At 40.3% G+C, this 13,858-nt stretch overlaps 1 protein-coding gene across 1 annotated transcript; it reads right to left on the bottom strand.

The window, feature by feature from the left end:
* Positions 1–22: 22 nt before the first annotated feature.
* On the bottom strand, positions 23–13,639 carry LOC308689091 (plexin-C1-like; the record flags this gene model as incomplete). The annotated part of the gene is made up of 15 exons (XM_081362644.1): positions 23–151; positions 3,047–3,208; positions 3,294–3,458; positions 3,568–3,676; positions 4,580–4,759; positions 4,856–4,989; positions 10,787–10,825; positions 11,004–11,097; positions 11,201–11,300; positions 11,423–11,582; positions 11,676–11,784; positions 11,979–12,079; positions 12,179–12,313; positions 12,442–12,561; positions 12,728–13,639. The coding sequence occupies 15 exons, from the start codon at positions 13,637–13,639 to the stop codon at positions 23–25; spliced, it is 2,649 nt and encodes an 882-aa protein (XP_081218770.1).
* Between the last annotated feature and the right edge of the window lie 219 nt (positions 13,640–13,858).

Here is a 13,858-nt window from a genome sequence, read left to right as displayed (position 1 = left end):
TTTCGAGATCTTGTCACAGAGATCAACTGCGCTCAGATGCGTCCACGTCTGAAGTGGATAGAAGTGAAAGCAGCGGCTCTGAAGATGCCTGATGACTTCCTGACTTGTTTTGTATGTTATACCATTTCATGATGAGACACTTTTCATAATCCTACATAAAATAAGAGTAAAAGGAACTCTCTCTTGAAATCATTTTATTGACAGCAGACTTTATATTCATTATAATCTTAAATAACTCTTATCTTATATCTGAACGAGCAGTTGGACAGGCCTTCTATTGTGAGATCTTGTTACAGTGATCTTCTGCTCTCAGATGTGTCCGCGGATGAAGTGAGTGGAAGTGAAAGCAGTGCTGTGAGAGGAGGGTGGTGTGTTTTAAATACAGAGAAATTGTAGCTTACTTTTTGAAATATTTATCTATCCAAAAAGTTACTTTAGTGAAATGTTATAAAAAAAAAAATTGCGTTCCTTTGAATACCGAAGCACACAAAGTAGAAGAGGCCTAAACGTTTTAGAAATTATCTGACAACATTAACCGGAAGTATAGCCTAAGATTTTTTTCCCACGTAGTTTGTATAACAACTTGTTTAATAATAACATTCGTATTTGTGTCCGGACTCATATGTATGGCTCTGAAAATCAATATGAAACAAATATCGTACTGGACACAAATATCACACACACACACAGACGATAGAAAAAGCATAGGTCTACAACAGTATGCCGAAAGAAAGTAGGCTAAATAGCCTATCAGTTTAAGAACATAATTATTTTTTATTAAAAATCATTATTTAACTCATCGGTTCATCTGGCATAATAATGATAATGATCATAATAACAACAAAAACAGCCTAATAATAATAATAGCTTAGCTGAACTAGGCTGATATTTGCACACTTTTGTCTTTTGTATATGTTATGTTATATTATGTTATGTTATGTTATCTTATGAATGTATGAAATATAAAGGCACTACAATGAAATATTACAATTTTATGCACACCAGCTATGTTTGTTAAAAATTTAGAATCTTTAGTATACAACATAGTCAGGCCCGGATTGGGTAATCGGGAGAATTCCCGGTGGGCCGCTTCACTTTTGGGCCGGTCGAGGATTTTTTTTTTGTTTTGTTTTTTTTTGTTTCACATTTCAATGTCACGTTAGTAACATTACACGTTCCGCCTTCTGACACTGCAGCGCGCAGCCTCTGCATGGGTTGTACCATGTGAGGGAGTTCTCCCCTCCCCTACTATAGAGTTGGTTGGGTCCACAGCCAGTCTTTTCCTAAACGTTTTAGGTAGGCTACTGCGGCCGCGGGCCCGCGGCATCGCCGGCGCCTACCGAAAGCTGGGCCGGCCCTACCGTAACGGTACGCGTCAGGGAGGATGGCTGGGAGGAAGAGGCCAGGAGGTATGGAAGCTTGTTTGCGTCACAGAATAAAACGTTTTAAAAGATAATTGCGACTTTTTATCTCACACTTGCGAGTTTACATTTCGGAATACATCAGAATTGCGTGAAATAAAGTCTCAGTTGCGTGTTATAAAGTCAGAATTGCCTGAAATAAAGTTGCAATTGCGTGTTATAAAGTCAGCATTGCGAGATGGTCAGAATTGCGTGATATTAAGTCTCAATTGCGTTTTATAAAGTCAGAATTGCGAGATATAACTGTCAGAATTGCCTGAAATAAAGTTGCAATTGCGTGTTATAAAGTCAGCATTGTGTGAATTAAAGTCGATTGCTTTTTATAGTCAGAAATTGCAAGATATAAAGTCAGAACTGCGGGATATAAAGTTGCAATTGCTTCTTTTTAAAGTCAGAAAAACAGAATTGCGAGATATAGTCTGAATTGTGTGATATAAAATCGCAATTGCTTCTTATAAAGTCTAAGTGAATTATTATTTAACCTTTACATTATTTGTTGAACTATGGTATTAATACCAACTACACAATAGTAACAACTGAACTGTTGCTTCATTTATCCAAATTGGAAAAAGTGCTAATTTGGAATTCCACCGTGGAAAAAGTGGGCCGGTCTTGGGCATGAACTCCAGGGCTGAAAAGTGGCCCCACTCCGGCCCTGAACATAGTACATGTGATGATGATACATACAGAACAATTCAGAACTGTGTTTAGAAGACCTTTTAGTGTTCTTAAGATATTTAAGGTTTATATCATGTTAGAGATATAGACAAATTATATTCTATTATATTTTATTTTAGAGTAACTACGCTGTGCTCTGAAATGTGTGCATGGTGACTTGCAGAAGTAAAAGTTTCTGTGAGTTCATGTGTGCTTGTTAATATAAATCAGACCAGACTCTTTTTTAAAGGATTTTATGTTTGGCATGTTTATTAATAAGTATGAGGTGTAAGGCAGTGTAATGATAACATAAATTATCAGATTAATAACAAAAAATAACAGAAGAATTTTGTTGGTGTTCGATTAAAAAGAATCAATGAAAGCATTCTCCTACAAAATAACTAAATAACAAACCAGTCCTCTGCAGGAACTTTGAATTGATTGTAAGTATATAGCGCCACCTGATGTTCAGTCTCAGGATTGCTCTCACAGGATATTTGAACGCAGAGGTTGTTGAATGTGACAAAACATATATATATTTTTTTAATTTAAAGTTGAATAATTAACTGATATGTTAATTAACAAACATATATATATATATATATATATATGTATATATTCATACTGCAAATAATGATTTTAAGCCTTTTTCAAATATATAATTATTATTATTATTTTTTTTTTTTTTTGAGAATACTTTTTTTTTCCTGTGAGTGTTTTCATTGCTTTTTCATACTTGGCCAGGTGTGTTCTGTGCACTGAGGCAGAACAAATGCTTTGGATTCCCCATCCTGAGAACATAATTCCCAATCGTGATCTAAATGACAATGAAAAGCAATGTCTTTCAATCTCATAAAGTTGATTTAATAAGATTTAAATTAAACTTAACACAGCACTATTAATATTATCAAGTCAAATTATGAACTTCCATTTACCAAAAAATTTAAAATATCAAAAACCAGACGTACAGTTATTGAGTCCACTTCTGTGACGGCTCCTGATTCTCCTTTAATCTTACAGATGATGGCATTGTACTCAAACACCTCCAAAACACACTGATACTGCTGATCTCCCCGTAGACCCGTCACTTTCACCTCACTCATACTCAAGGTCAATGCATCTGCCTTTTTCTGAGAAAGAGAGATCCACAAGATGAATTTGTGTTGACTCAAATTATAAAGTTCAGGTCTTGATCAGTTTGTAGCAATTCTTTACCTGAATGTTCACCAGTAGGTCGTTGGCCACCTGTAAGGCGGTGAATGTGAATTCTGGATCAGGCTCGTAGGACAAATACCCACAGTCAATAGTGGTGTTCACAACTTTCAATAATAAGCTTAACTGTCCACTGCCATAATAACGAGGGGAATGAAACCAAAAGCCCTGAGAAAAGAGAGAATTAAAAATGACTCCAATATGACTTTAATTAAAGATTTTATCCCCTTGATTCATTGACGTAATTCACCCTTTGACCTCTGTGTGTCAGTCTTACCTCTGAGCTTCTGCTGTATTGTGTTTGAAGCTCTTTATTAGAGTGATGGACAATAACTGATTCCACAGATTCCATATTGCTCCCCTGAACATCAATCTTCCTTCCACCACTGAATAAAGAGATATTAAAACCAATTTCAGTCAATAATGCATAATAAACAATGTTACAGTAAAAGTACAGTATTAACATTTTAATTCCTCCCACTAACTTTCCTGAATGTGTATTTCACACACACAAACACAAAGACACAAAATTCAAGATGTTTCAGCAACCAATGGAAGTAAAACCTGCCGAAAACATGAAAACAGTCTGGCTGTTAGGAAGCAGTTTGCTCTTACTAAACTAAAGAATAGTCTTGGTCACACATGAGTCAATAAACATTGCAACACAAAGTTGAGATGTTGTTGCCCAGAGAGAAAAACAATATGTGGTGTCGGAGGAAAAGAGGCACGAGAGACGATAGATGCGTATTTTCCCCGGGTTTAATAAAATGACTTAAATGTCACACTCATCCGCGTACAATTGAGTGAGAAAAAGCATACAAATAAACATTCACAACAACTAAACAACTCTGGTCACAAATAGAAAGGGACATAAAAGGAAAGTTTACAAAAGTCGGAAAAGTTCTCCTGCTCACCTTTCACATCTTTTACAGACACACTCTCTTCGCACATGTGCAGTTCTCATTCTACCTCAAATTACCGCAAGTGCACAAAGTGACCGTTACAAACTGCAGCTCTCAGAACAAAGACAAAACATGGAAATGACCTGACCTTTCTTGCATATGAGTAGGGTTTTTTATTTTATTTATTTTTTCATCAAGAGTAACTCTGCAGGTCATTACACTTGAACATTATATTATATTATTTTCCCACATTAACAGCATTCTTGCAAATTCTGTGTCTAAAATGGGCTGTATGACATTTGATTAAGTAATTATAATGTGCCGATGTCATCTCAAGGCACTGATGGGATATGGAAGCTGTTCTACCAGTGGTCTGAAAGCTCTTACCTCCTCCAGGAGACTATGGGCTGTATTCCTGTGCAGCTGGGCTGGGAACTGTAAGTGATGATACTGTTACCATGACAACGGTCGTCAGGAGTAACAACACACACTTTCACTGTTCCTTTAGTTCCACTGGGAGGAATGTGGAACCTTAAAGTGTCACTGGAGCGATCAAACACTGGAGATCTGAGGGGAAACATTCATGCACAGATATACAATATCATTTATCTTAATCTACACACATTCATAAATACGACTAAACACAAACACACATAATCTCACTCTTTAGGAATACACTCCAGATCCCCTTGAAAATGGATTTTTGTGACAGATTCCAGGTTCCTTCCTCTTAGTAAAACGTTGTTTCTGCCATGGAAAGAAACCTTGTTTGGCTCCAGAGAGAGAATCTCTGGCTCCTGCAGGACACAGAATGTTGCACTCAGTAAAGAAAGGCCATACAGAAAAAAAAAACAAAAAATCTATATAATTGAATATGACCACAAAATTTTTAATGAACAGAAGTTAAAAATGTTTTTTAGAATAAAAAAATACATAATTAGATAATTAAAAAAATATAATATATAATTATAAATATAAATAATATATTATATATAATTTAAAAAGCATGATGATTGACACATTGTTTGCTGCTGATATGATGTACAAGAAAACGTCTCGGGTTACTGGATGTAACCCTGGTTCCCCGAGAGAGGGGAACGAGACGCTGCGTCGAATACAACGCTACGGGGAATGCCTTCGGCATGCGTTATCTGAAGTCACTATACAACTATTCCAATCTGGATTGGTGTGCGTCATCGTGCGTCATGACGTTGCATGTGACGGTGACCCGGACGCTATATAAGGGTCACAGGAACAAGGAAATGACAGCTTCGAAAAAGGTTCAAAGCAGCTGTTCTCAGGGCGCCCCGAAGGTGGGGAGAGGGGACGCAGCGTCTCGTTCCCCTCTCTCGGGGAACCAGGGTTACATCCAGTAACCCGAGACGTTCCCCTTCGTTACGGGGAACTCCCGCTGCGTCGAATACAACGCTACGGGGAACGAGTACCAGCTAGCCCCCACAGAGAACAAGCGCCCTGGGTGTGAAGCATCTGGCACACTCAAGAGCACTAAAGCAAGGGAGAGTGAAAGATCCAACTGTGCTAAGAATTTTATTCTTTCTTGTTTGGTGTACAAAGGGAAGGTCGCATCAGCAACCTCGATATTAAGGTCCAAGTAGATAGGCCTGATTAATGACAGGCAGAACACTTAACTCCTAACACCCTTTTTAGTGGATAATCTCTGGAAGCCTAAGAGGCTCTCTTGCTTACACCGTACATGCAACGAAGGATGAAGAGCTGAGGAATTTTTAGAATAGCCTCCGGTACCTTGGTCACCGGGGAGAAATATCTCAAAGAAAGCTAACAAACTCCCATTTAATACCCTTTATAGATATACTCTGCGGAGCCGAATAAAGGCTCTAAGCAATTTAATATGATAGCCTGCAGAGACAGGGTTCATCCAGATTCTGACGCAGCATACAGAGGCAGAAAGCACTCTGAAGGTGAGGATCATTGCTAAGGACAGGGGAGAATTTATAGAACCCACTATACTAAGAATTTTATTCTTGTCTTTTTTGGTGTAAGAAAAAGGCTGAGTTAACAGCCTCAGAAGTGAGGTCCAATATATACATATGCCTAAAAAGGCAGGACACTGACTCCAAGGCACCATTAATGGATAACCCTAAAAGCCTAGAAGGCTCTCCTGTCACACTTATAGCAACGAAGGATGAAGAGCCAGAGGAAATCATAAGATAGCCTCCGGTACCCTTATTGGTGACCGGGGAAATTTCCTACTAGAAAGCTAACAGATTTCCAAAATATGTAGATTTTCTTTTAATCTGACATATATACACGTATCCCGCAGAACCGACAGGGGCTTTTCTTTCCACAGACCTGTCAGCCTGCAAGGATAACAGGATTCATCCTAGAAGGCTACAGGGAAATATGGAGGTCATGGGACGACCCGGGTGGACCACCCTGAGAGCATACGGAGGCCGTAGGCGCCATAGCGGCTCTGAGCGTGGACGAGAGGTCCCGATTAGAGTATAGAAGAATCCCAGTACTGAAGCCATAGGGCAGTAAAAGGCTGGGTCCAGCTAACTCAATTAAAACTTCCTGAGCCGGGGAGTTCTGGAGGTAGCTGATCTGATGACCTCGGCCACCAGATCACCCTATTCGAGAAGGCCAGTGTGGTTTTTCGAGAATAAGATCTACTCAAAATCCTCTGACCCTCTCCAGAACTCCAGGGAGTAGAGCGACCGGGGGAAAAGGCGTACAGACGTTGCCTCGGCCACGTCTGTACCATGGCCTCCAGACCCAACGGGGCTGGATGCGAGAGAGAGAACCAGAGCGGGCAATGAGAATTCTCATGAGAAGCGAATAAATCTACCTCCGCCTGGCCGAATTTCTCCGATATAAGCTCCACCACCTCGGGGTGGAGCCTCCATTCCCCTGGCCTGGGCCCCTGCCTCGACAGGGTGTCTGCTCCCACATTATCAACCCCAGGTATATACATGGCCCTCACAGAGAGAAATTTGTCCTTAGACCATAATAGAATATGATGGGCCAATTTGCACAGAGGACGAGACCTCAAGCCCCCCTGATGGTTGATGTAGAAGACCACCGATATATTATCAGACCTAACAAGGACCTGATGGCCTCTGAGGTCTGGAAGGAAATGCCTAAGGGCAAAGAATACTGCCAGCATCTCCAGGCAACTGATGTGCCATGCGAGGTGATGGTCCTTCCAGACCCCGCGGGTGTACCGGCCCTCCATGACCGCACCCCAGCCCATGCGGGAAGCATCCGTGGTCAGAATTTTTCTGGGACACGAAGCTCCAAGCACCTGGCCTTGGGACAGGAACCGTATGTCTTTCCATATGACTAGAGAACGAGGTTATCTGGACGTAACTCTAATCGTACGGAAGGGGTTGCCCCTTGGGGAAAACCCCCTGGTCCTGAGCCACCACTGTAGGGCCCTCATATGAAGCAAGCCGAGTAGAATCACTACTGATGCGGTTGCCATAAGGCCCAAAATTCTTTGAAAATGTTTGACAGTGATGGCCTGGCCTAACCTGATAGCTCTAACTGCAGCCACGATACTTTAAATACGTGGCTGGGTCAAGTGAACTTGCATAGATTGCGAGTCCCACTCAGCTCCAAGAAATGTTATTCTTTGAAGAGGAGACAGAGAACTTTTCTTGACATTGAGCCTTAGCCCCAAGCACTGAAGATGACGCAAAACAACATCTCGATGTTGGATTGCTAGCGTCTCTGGTTCTGCCAGAATAAGCCAGTCATCTAATAATTTAGGATGCGGTTCCCCTGAAGTCTCAGTGGAGCAAGGGCAGCATCCATACAGAAAGTGCAAGGGGATAGAGTTAGGCCGAAAGGAAGAACCCTATATTGGTAAGCTTTTCCCCCCAAAAGCGAACCTAAGGAACTTCCTATGATAATGGATGATGAAGTTATGAAAATAAGCATCCATGAGATCTATGTCACAAGCCAGTCTTCAGATCTGATTTGCTGAATGATACTGGGTATAGTGAGCATATTGAAACTAAATCTCCTCAAAGATTTATTCAATACTCTAAGATCTACAATAGGATGAAGTCCACCATCCTTTTTCGGAACAATGAAGTAACGGCAGTAAAAACCTGAATCCCTCTCCTGATTAGGGGCAATTTCTATTGCTTTTGCTAAAAGAGATTCAACTTCATTTTCCATCACCTGGCGCTGATGTGAGAAAACCAGTGTGTGAAATACCCCGTTAAAATCGGGTGGTCTTACTTTAAACTGGATTTTATATCCTTTAACTATACCCAGGGTCCATTTAGATATATTCGGAAGGCCTGACCAGGCGTCTAAACAATCTACAAGAGGAATCAATTTCTCTGGGTTAGTCTCAGGTGATATAATGTGCTTATCGGTGGTCTGAAGCAGTTTACTGGCAGGACGTAACCGATGAATAATCTAATAAGGAGATCAGTCCCTCGAGACTGACCTCAGGTTTTGAGATTCGGTGACCTGAAGCGATAGACCGGCAGGAACTAACCGAAAATAATATTTTTTTTTTTTATTTTTTTTTATGAGAACGTCTCCTCTGACCCCGAGCCCTGTACAGGGGGAAGGGGAGGGGAAGAGGTGACTTCCCAGAATATGAGGAGCTGGTGACTGTCCTCCATATAAGCCTTCCCTACCAAATTCGAGATAATATTTATATTAGCTCCACTTTAATTTTAGAGGGACGTGTCTGAGTCATCAGAGGTAATACGATATCTGGGAGAAATATTCTTCTACCCCCTGCATCATTAAATTCCCCTTTAATTTTCCTCTTCAATTATTCCACAATCTCAGTACCTCAGTATGGAGATCGTTTGAAAAAGGAAGACTCTGACACAAGGATTTTGACTGGGTTTGCAGGAAGCACTCTTTTTAGACGCTTCTTTCTTATTAAATTACCAAACATTTAATTTCATTACAGCCCCAGTCTTTCTCCAGCAACTCCTCATAATGTGGTGAATATTCGTGATTCAGTGTTGATAGTATCTGACTCCTCAGAATCAAATAAATCAAACACCGGGTCTTTAACACGGTCGGAAGAAGCCACAGTGACGCGGGCTTCCGAACCGTGCGCGAGACCTGTAAACACTGCTCCACGTGCGAACCCAATGCAAACAGACAACGCGCTGCCTCGACAGACGCGAGCTGATGCACTAGGAACGCAAGCCTATTTTATTATTTTTAAACAGGCTCAGGCGGGAGCGGAAGAGTACACTCAGAGTCTACACCCTGCAGACCTGTAATCTACGCGCTGCCTCGGCAAACGCGAGATCCAAGCCACTATAGATTCTGTATTGCAATGCAGACATTAATCTACGCGCTGCCTCGGCAAACGCGAGATTAGTCACAGAATCTTTATTGCAGAGTAGCCGTAATCTACGCGCTGCCTCGGCAAACGCGAGATCCGAGCCACTATAGATTCTGTATTGCAATGCAGACATAAACCTACGCGCTGCCTCGGCAAACGCGAGATCCCAGTCACAGAATCCTTTCAGTTTGCACAAAATAGACAGTGCCCTCGAGAACTGTCCGTGCAAGCTCCGCTCACAACCCAACACCACAAAGCAAGTGTGCGCCATCCTTGCTTCTTTAATTTTTCTTAAATCAAGGAGACGCACACTGCCTTCGCCATAGTAGATTTGACAGACAACACCAAATAAGACGTACAGTTTGACATAGAACGCTGCTGAAGAACAGAAGCTGTCATTTCCTTGTTCCTGTGACCCTTATATAGCGTCCGGGTCACCGTCACATGCAACGTCATGACGCACGATGACGCACACCAATCCAGATTGGAATAGTTGTATAGTGACTTCAGATAACGCATGCCGAAGGCATTCCCCGTAGCGTTGTATTCGACGCAGCGGGAGTTCCCCGTAACGAAGGGGAACTACTGTTGTTTTAAAGGGTTAGTTCACCAAAATATTTAAATTCTGTCATTAATTACTCACCCTCATGTCATACCAAACCCATAAGACATTCGTTCATCTTAGGAACACAAATTAACATATTTTTTTTTAATGAAATCTGACAGATTTCTGTCCCTCCATTGACAGCTATGCAACTACCACTTTGACGCTTCAAAAAGTTCATAAAGAGATTGTAAAACTAATATGAATTGAGTGGTTTGGTCCAAATTTTCGGTAGAGACTTGATCGCTTTATATAAAATCCTAAAATTAAATCTGTCAGAAAATTTGGACTAAACCACTCAATCCATATGGATTAGTTTTAAAAACTCTTTATGAACATTTTGAAGCATCAAAGTAATAGTTGCGTAGGATGTTAATGGAGGGATAGAAATCTCTCTGATTACAAATATCTTCATTTGGGTATCAAAGATTAACAAAAGTTTTACGGGTTTGAAACAGCATGAGGGTGAGTAAATGACATAATTTTCATTTTTGGATAAATTTTCCCTTTAAGAGAAGATTATGAGCAAATTATTCCTAAGAAAAATTAAAAGCAAAACAAAATACTCAGACACTTGTAAAATCATATTCATAAGTTAAGTCATATTAATTTGAAATAGGAACAAACTGAAAAAACAACATCCCTATTCTGTGAAGTTGGGTTCATAATATATGACACTTACTCTGTAGATAATCTCAGGGCGTAGATCTTTACATGCATCCTAAAAAGTAGAAAAAGAGAGAGAACTGAGCGGTTCATTTACTTCCTGAGTTTTCTTCAGTCGACACAATGATATTTAAGATATTACCAATGAACTAATATAATCTTGAATCTTTATAAAGGTTACATATACAGTACGTATTTCCCAATACGTATACGTATAATGAAGCATGTCTCACCTGTATGAGTAACTGCGGTCCAGGTCTATGTTTCCAATCACAACGCTGAGAGGAAGAGGACCACTGACACCCAGATGAGACACACTGCACACACCTGCATTCATGATTCATGATATGATTTATTAATATAATCTATAAAGCTCTGTGTTATCATTACTGCACTATGCAATTTTTCACACTGAATTTCATTTTCTCACTGTGTATAAGAAGCATTTGTGTTTTCTGTGATACTGGAGCAGTTCCTCAGTGTCAGTGTCTCTGTGATCTTCTGATCCTTAATGGTAACAGTAGCAGAGACTTCTGAAACTGAATAGATTATCAAAAATGTTTATGGTTATAAAAAAAAATCATATTCTGTCTACAAAATGTACTGAATAATAGCGCACATACAACTTCATTAATATTAATAGAAAACTAACCTCCAGTATAAAGTATGTGGTCAGGAAAACTACAGGAGCAGTTTGGGAAAACTGCAATCAGATCAGACCCGTCACACAGATTCACACTTCCTGTGGTGAAGGAACATGAGAAGGCGGGATTTCCTGTGCTCTCCAGACTCAAGGCAAGATGTAGAGTAACCTGTGTAGGAGAGGGCAATGTTTGATCTTATAAATTATTTCTTAAATATATTTGCTAAATTATGATAAATATTTTAAGATTATGACCCTCTACCTTTCTAGAAGAGTTCTCTGTCATCTGAAAAGAAAGCAGCTGTGTCTTAAGAGAGTTTTTTGGGATGGACACCCATGAAGTATTTGAGCATTCATCTTGAGTAGAACATCTAGATAAAAACATCATCAATTTATCACGTACAGATCTGTTTGCACACTGCTCACCATGTCCATATAGATGATAAGAACTTAAAAGACTGTTCAACAGTGAACCATTAGGCATATTATTGTTAGGTGATGATGCAGCCTATGCAGATTACATGTGTGATGTGTGAAAAGTCCCATGTGATAAAGGCAGGCTGACCTCTGTGTGTTCACACACCAGCCGCAGAGAGGATCCAGAGCAGCTCTGCAGTCTTTCAGAGAGCTGTATTTAGCACACTGAACCACAGACACTTTTCTGAGCTACATCAAAAACATGAGCAGAAAGAGACAAGTATGATGATTCAATGTACCGTAACACACAAGTAAAGTAATTGCAATTACTAAATTTCTAAACCTCACCTCTTTCCTCACAGCGATGTAGATATATTTAAAATCTGCTGGATCAAAGTGCATTCTGGGAAGCACTGCTCGTTCATCATCAGATTTGTACAGCACTGTTGGACAGCCTGGTCTGAATTTCTCATCCAAAACCAGCTAGAACAACAAACAGAAATACAAATCATAAATTGTGATTGTATAGTAGTTCAAATGCAGAGGTAAACAACAGATTAAATGGAGGGCAGGAATTTAGAAAAGAAAACTTATTGAGAGGTGAAGGAGACCTTTATCAGTTGTCCATCACTGGTTCCTATGAACAACACAATCCAGGATCCACTTCTAACTGCTGCCACTGATGACATTGAGCTGTACTTGAACACCACAGAGAGCGGCTGAAGGTTACTACCACTCTGCAACACAAAGAACAAAAATATTATGACTTTGGTGAACAGTGAAATTAAGTTTTCTCATGCAACATATTATTCTATTACAATTATTATACATAGGGTAACTCAGATCGGTACAACTACTAGGCCTAAACATTTGTAAAAAAAATGCTGATTTTCCAACCTCAGAATCACATTTTTCACCATAAGCGCAGAAACCCTTCACTTTGCCTTGAACTCTACTGATGTCGTACAGAGCCAGCGCGGTGTTCTCCGGATCCTGCTGATTCTGCGCACTGAACACTCCTGCCCAAATAACACCGTTCCCTGAGGGAATAACGGTGGAGGAGACGAGCACTGGACGAGCTTTATCATTGCAGCACTCTATCGTTGCAGCCTGTAGGGATTTAAAGATGTCTTTCTTTTTTCTTTTATTGCTGTCCATCCTCAGGACGTGCACTTTCCTCTCCGAGTCAGTCTTTGCGTTGAGAAATAAGTAGGACTCTGAGGGAGAAACTCTCTGGAATCCGTCAACAAACTCCACATCTCTAGCGGTGCTCTGGATGAAGGGGTGTATTCCTTCTCCTATGTCGTTGAAAATACCCATATACTGAGACGTTAAAGTGTTCCACAATTTAACAACAGGATACGAATCTTGAGTTATTGTGTGTTCGTCATTTTTCCCAACCAAAATGTACCTACCGGTACTTGGACCTGCTATGAACGCAACAGATTTCTCATTCTGTCTCGATCCTACCAATAAACCACTTTCATAGTAAATACTCTTTGTAATGTCATTCAGATCAAGAACTTCGCAGTATCCATCTCTAAAGGTCCCACAGGTTATCAGGGTGTCGTTGTCGTCAAAAGGCACTAGAATGTTGACTCTATTTTGATGAGTGGCATTAGTGATGTCCTTCCTCTTCTCCTCAGAAAGATCGAGTCTCATCTGATGTAGTCGATGGTCAGTAAGAACGAACAACTTACTTTTACCAACTACAAAGTCCTTGATGTCTCCATCAAAGTTCACCACATCACCGCAAATGCAATGTTTCAAAAGTGGGAGCACAAGTATTGCAAGCAAGTATCCTCTCATCTTACATATCTGAGAGATCAGCTGAAGTTTCGAGATCTTGTCACAGAGATCAACTGCGCTCAGATGCGTCCACGGCTGAAGTGGATAGAAGTGAAAGCAGCGGCTCTGAAGATGCCTGATGACTTCCTGACTTGTTTTGTATGTTATACCATTTCATGATGAGACACTTTTCATAATCCTACATAAAATAAGAGTAAAAGGAACTCTCTCTTGAAATCA

The sequence above is a fragment of the Scardinius erythrophthalmus genome, assembly GCF_964197995.2.
Source record: "Scardinius erythrophthalmus genome assembly, chromosome: 4".
Classification (NCBI taxonomy): domain Eukaryota; kingdom Metazoa; phylum Chordata; class Actinopteri; order Cypriniformes; family Leuciscidae; genus Scardinius; species Scardinius erythrophthalmus.
Note: the sequence above shows the minus strand (reverse complement) of the source record. Positions and strands in the feature narration are given on the sequence as shown.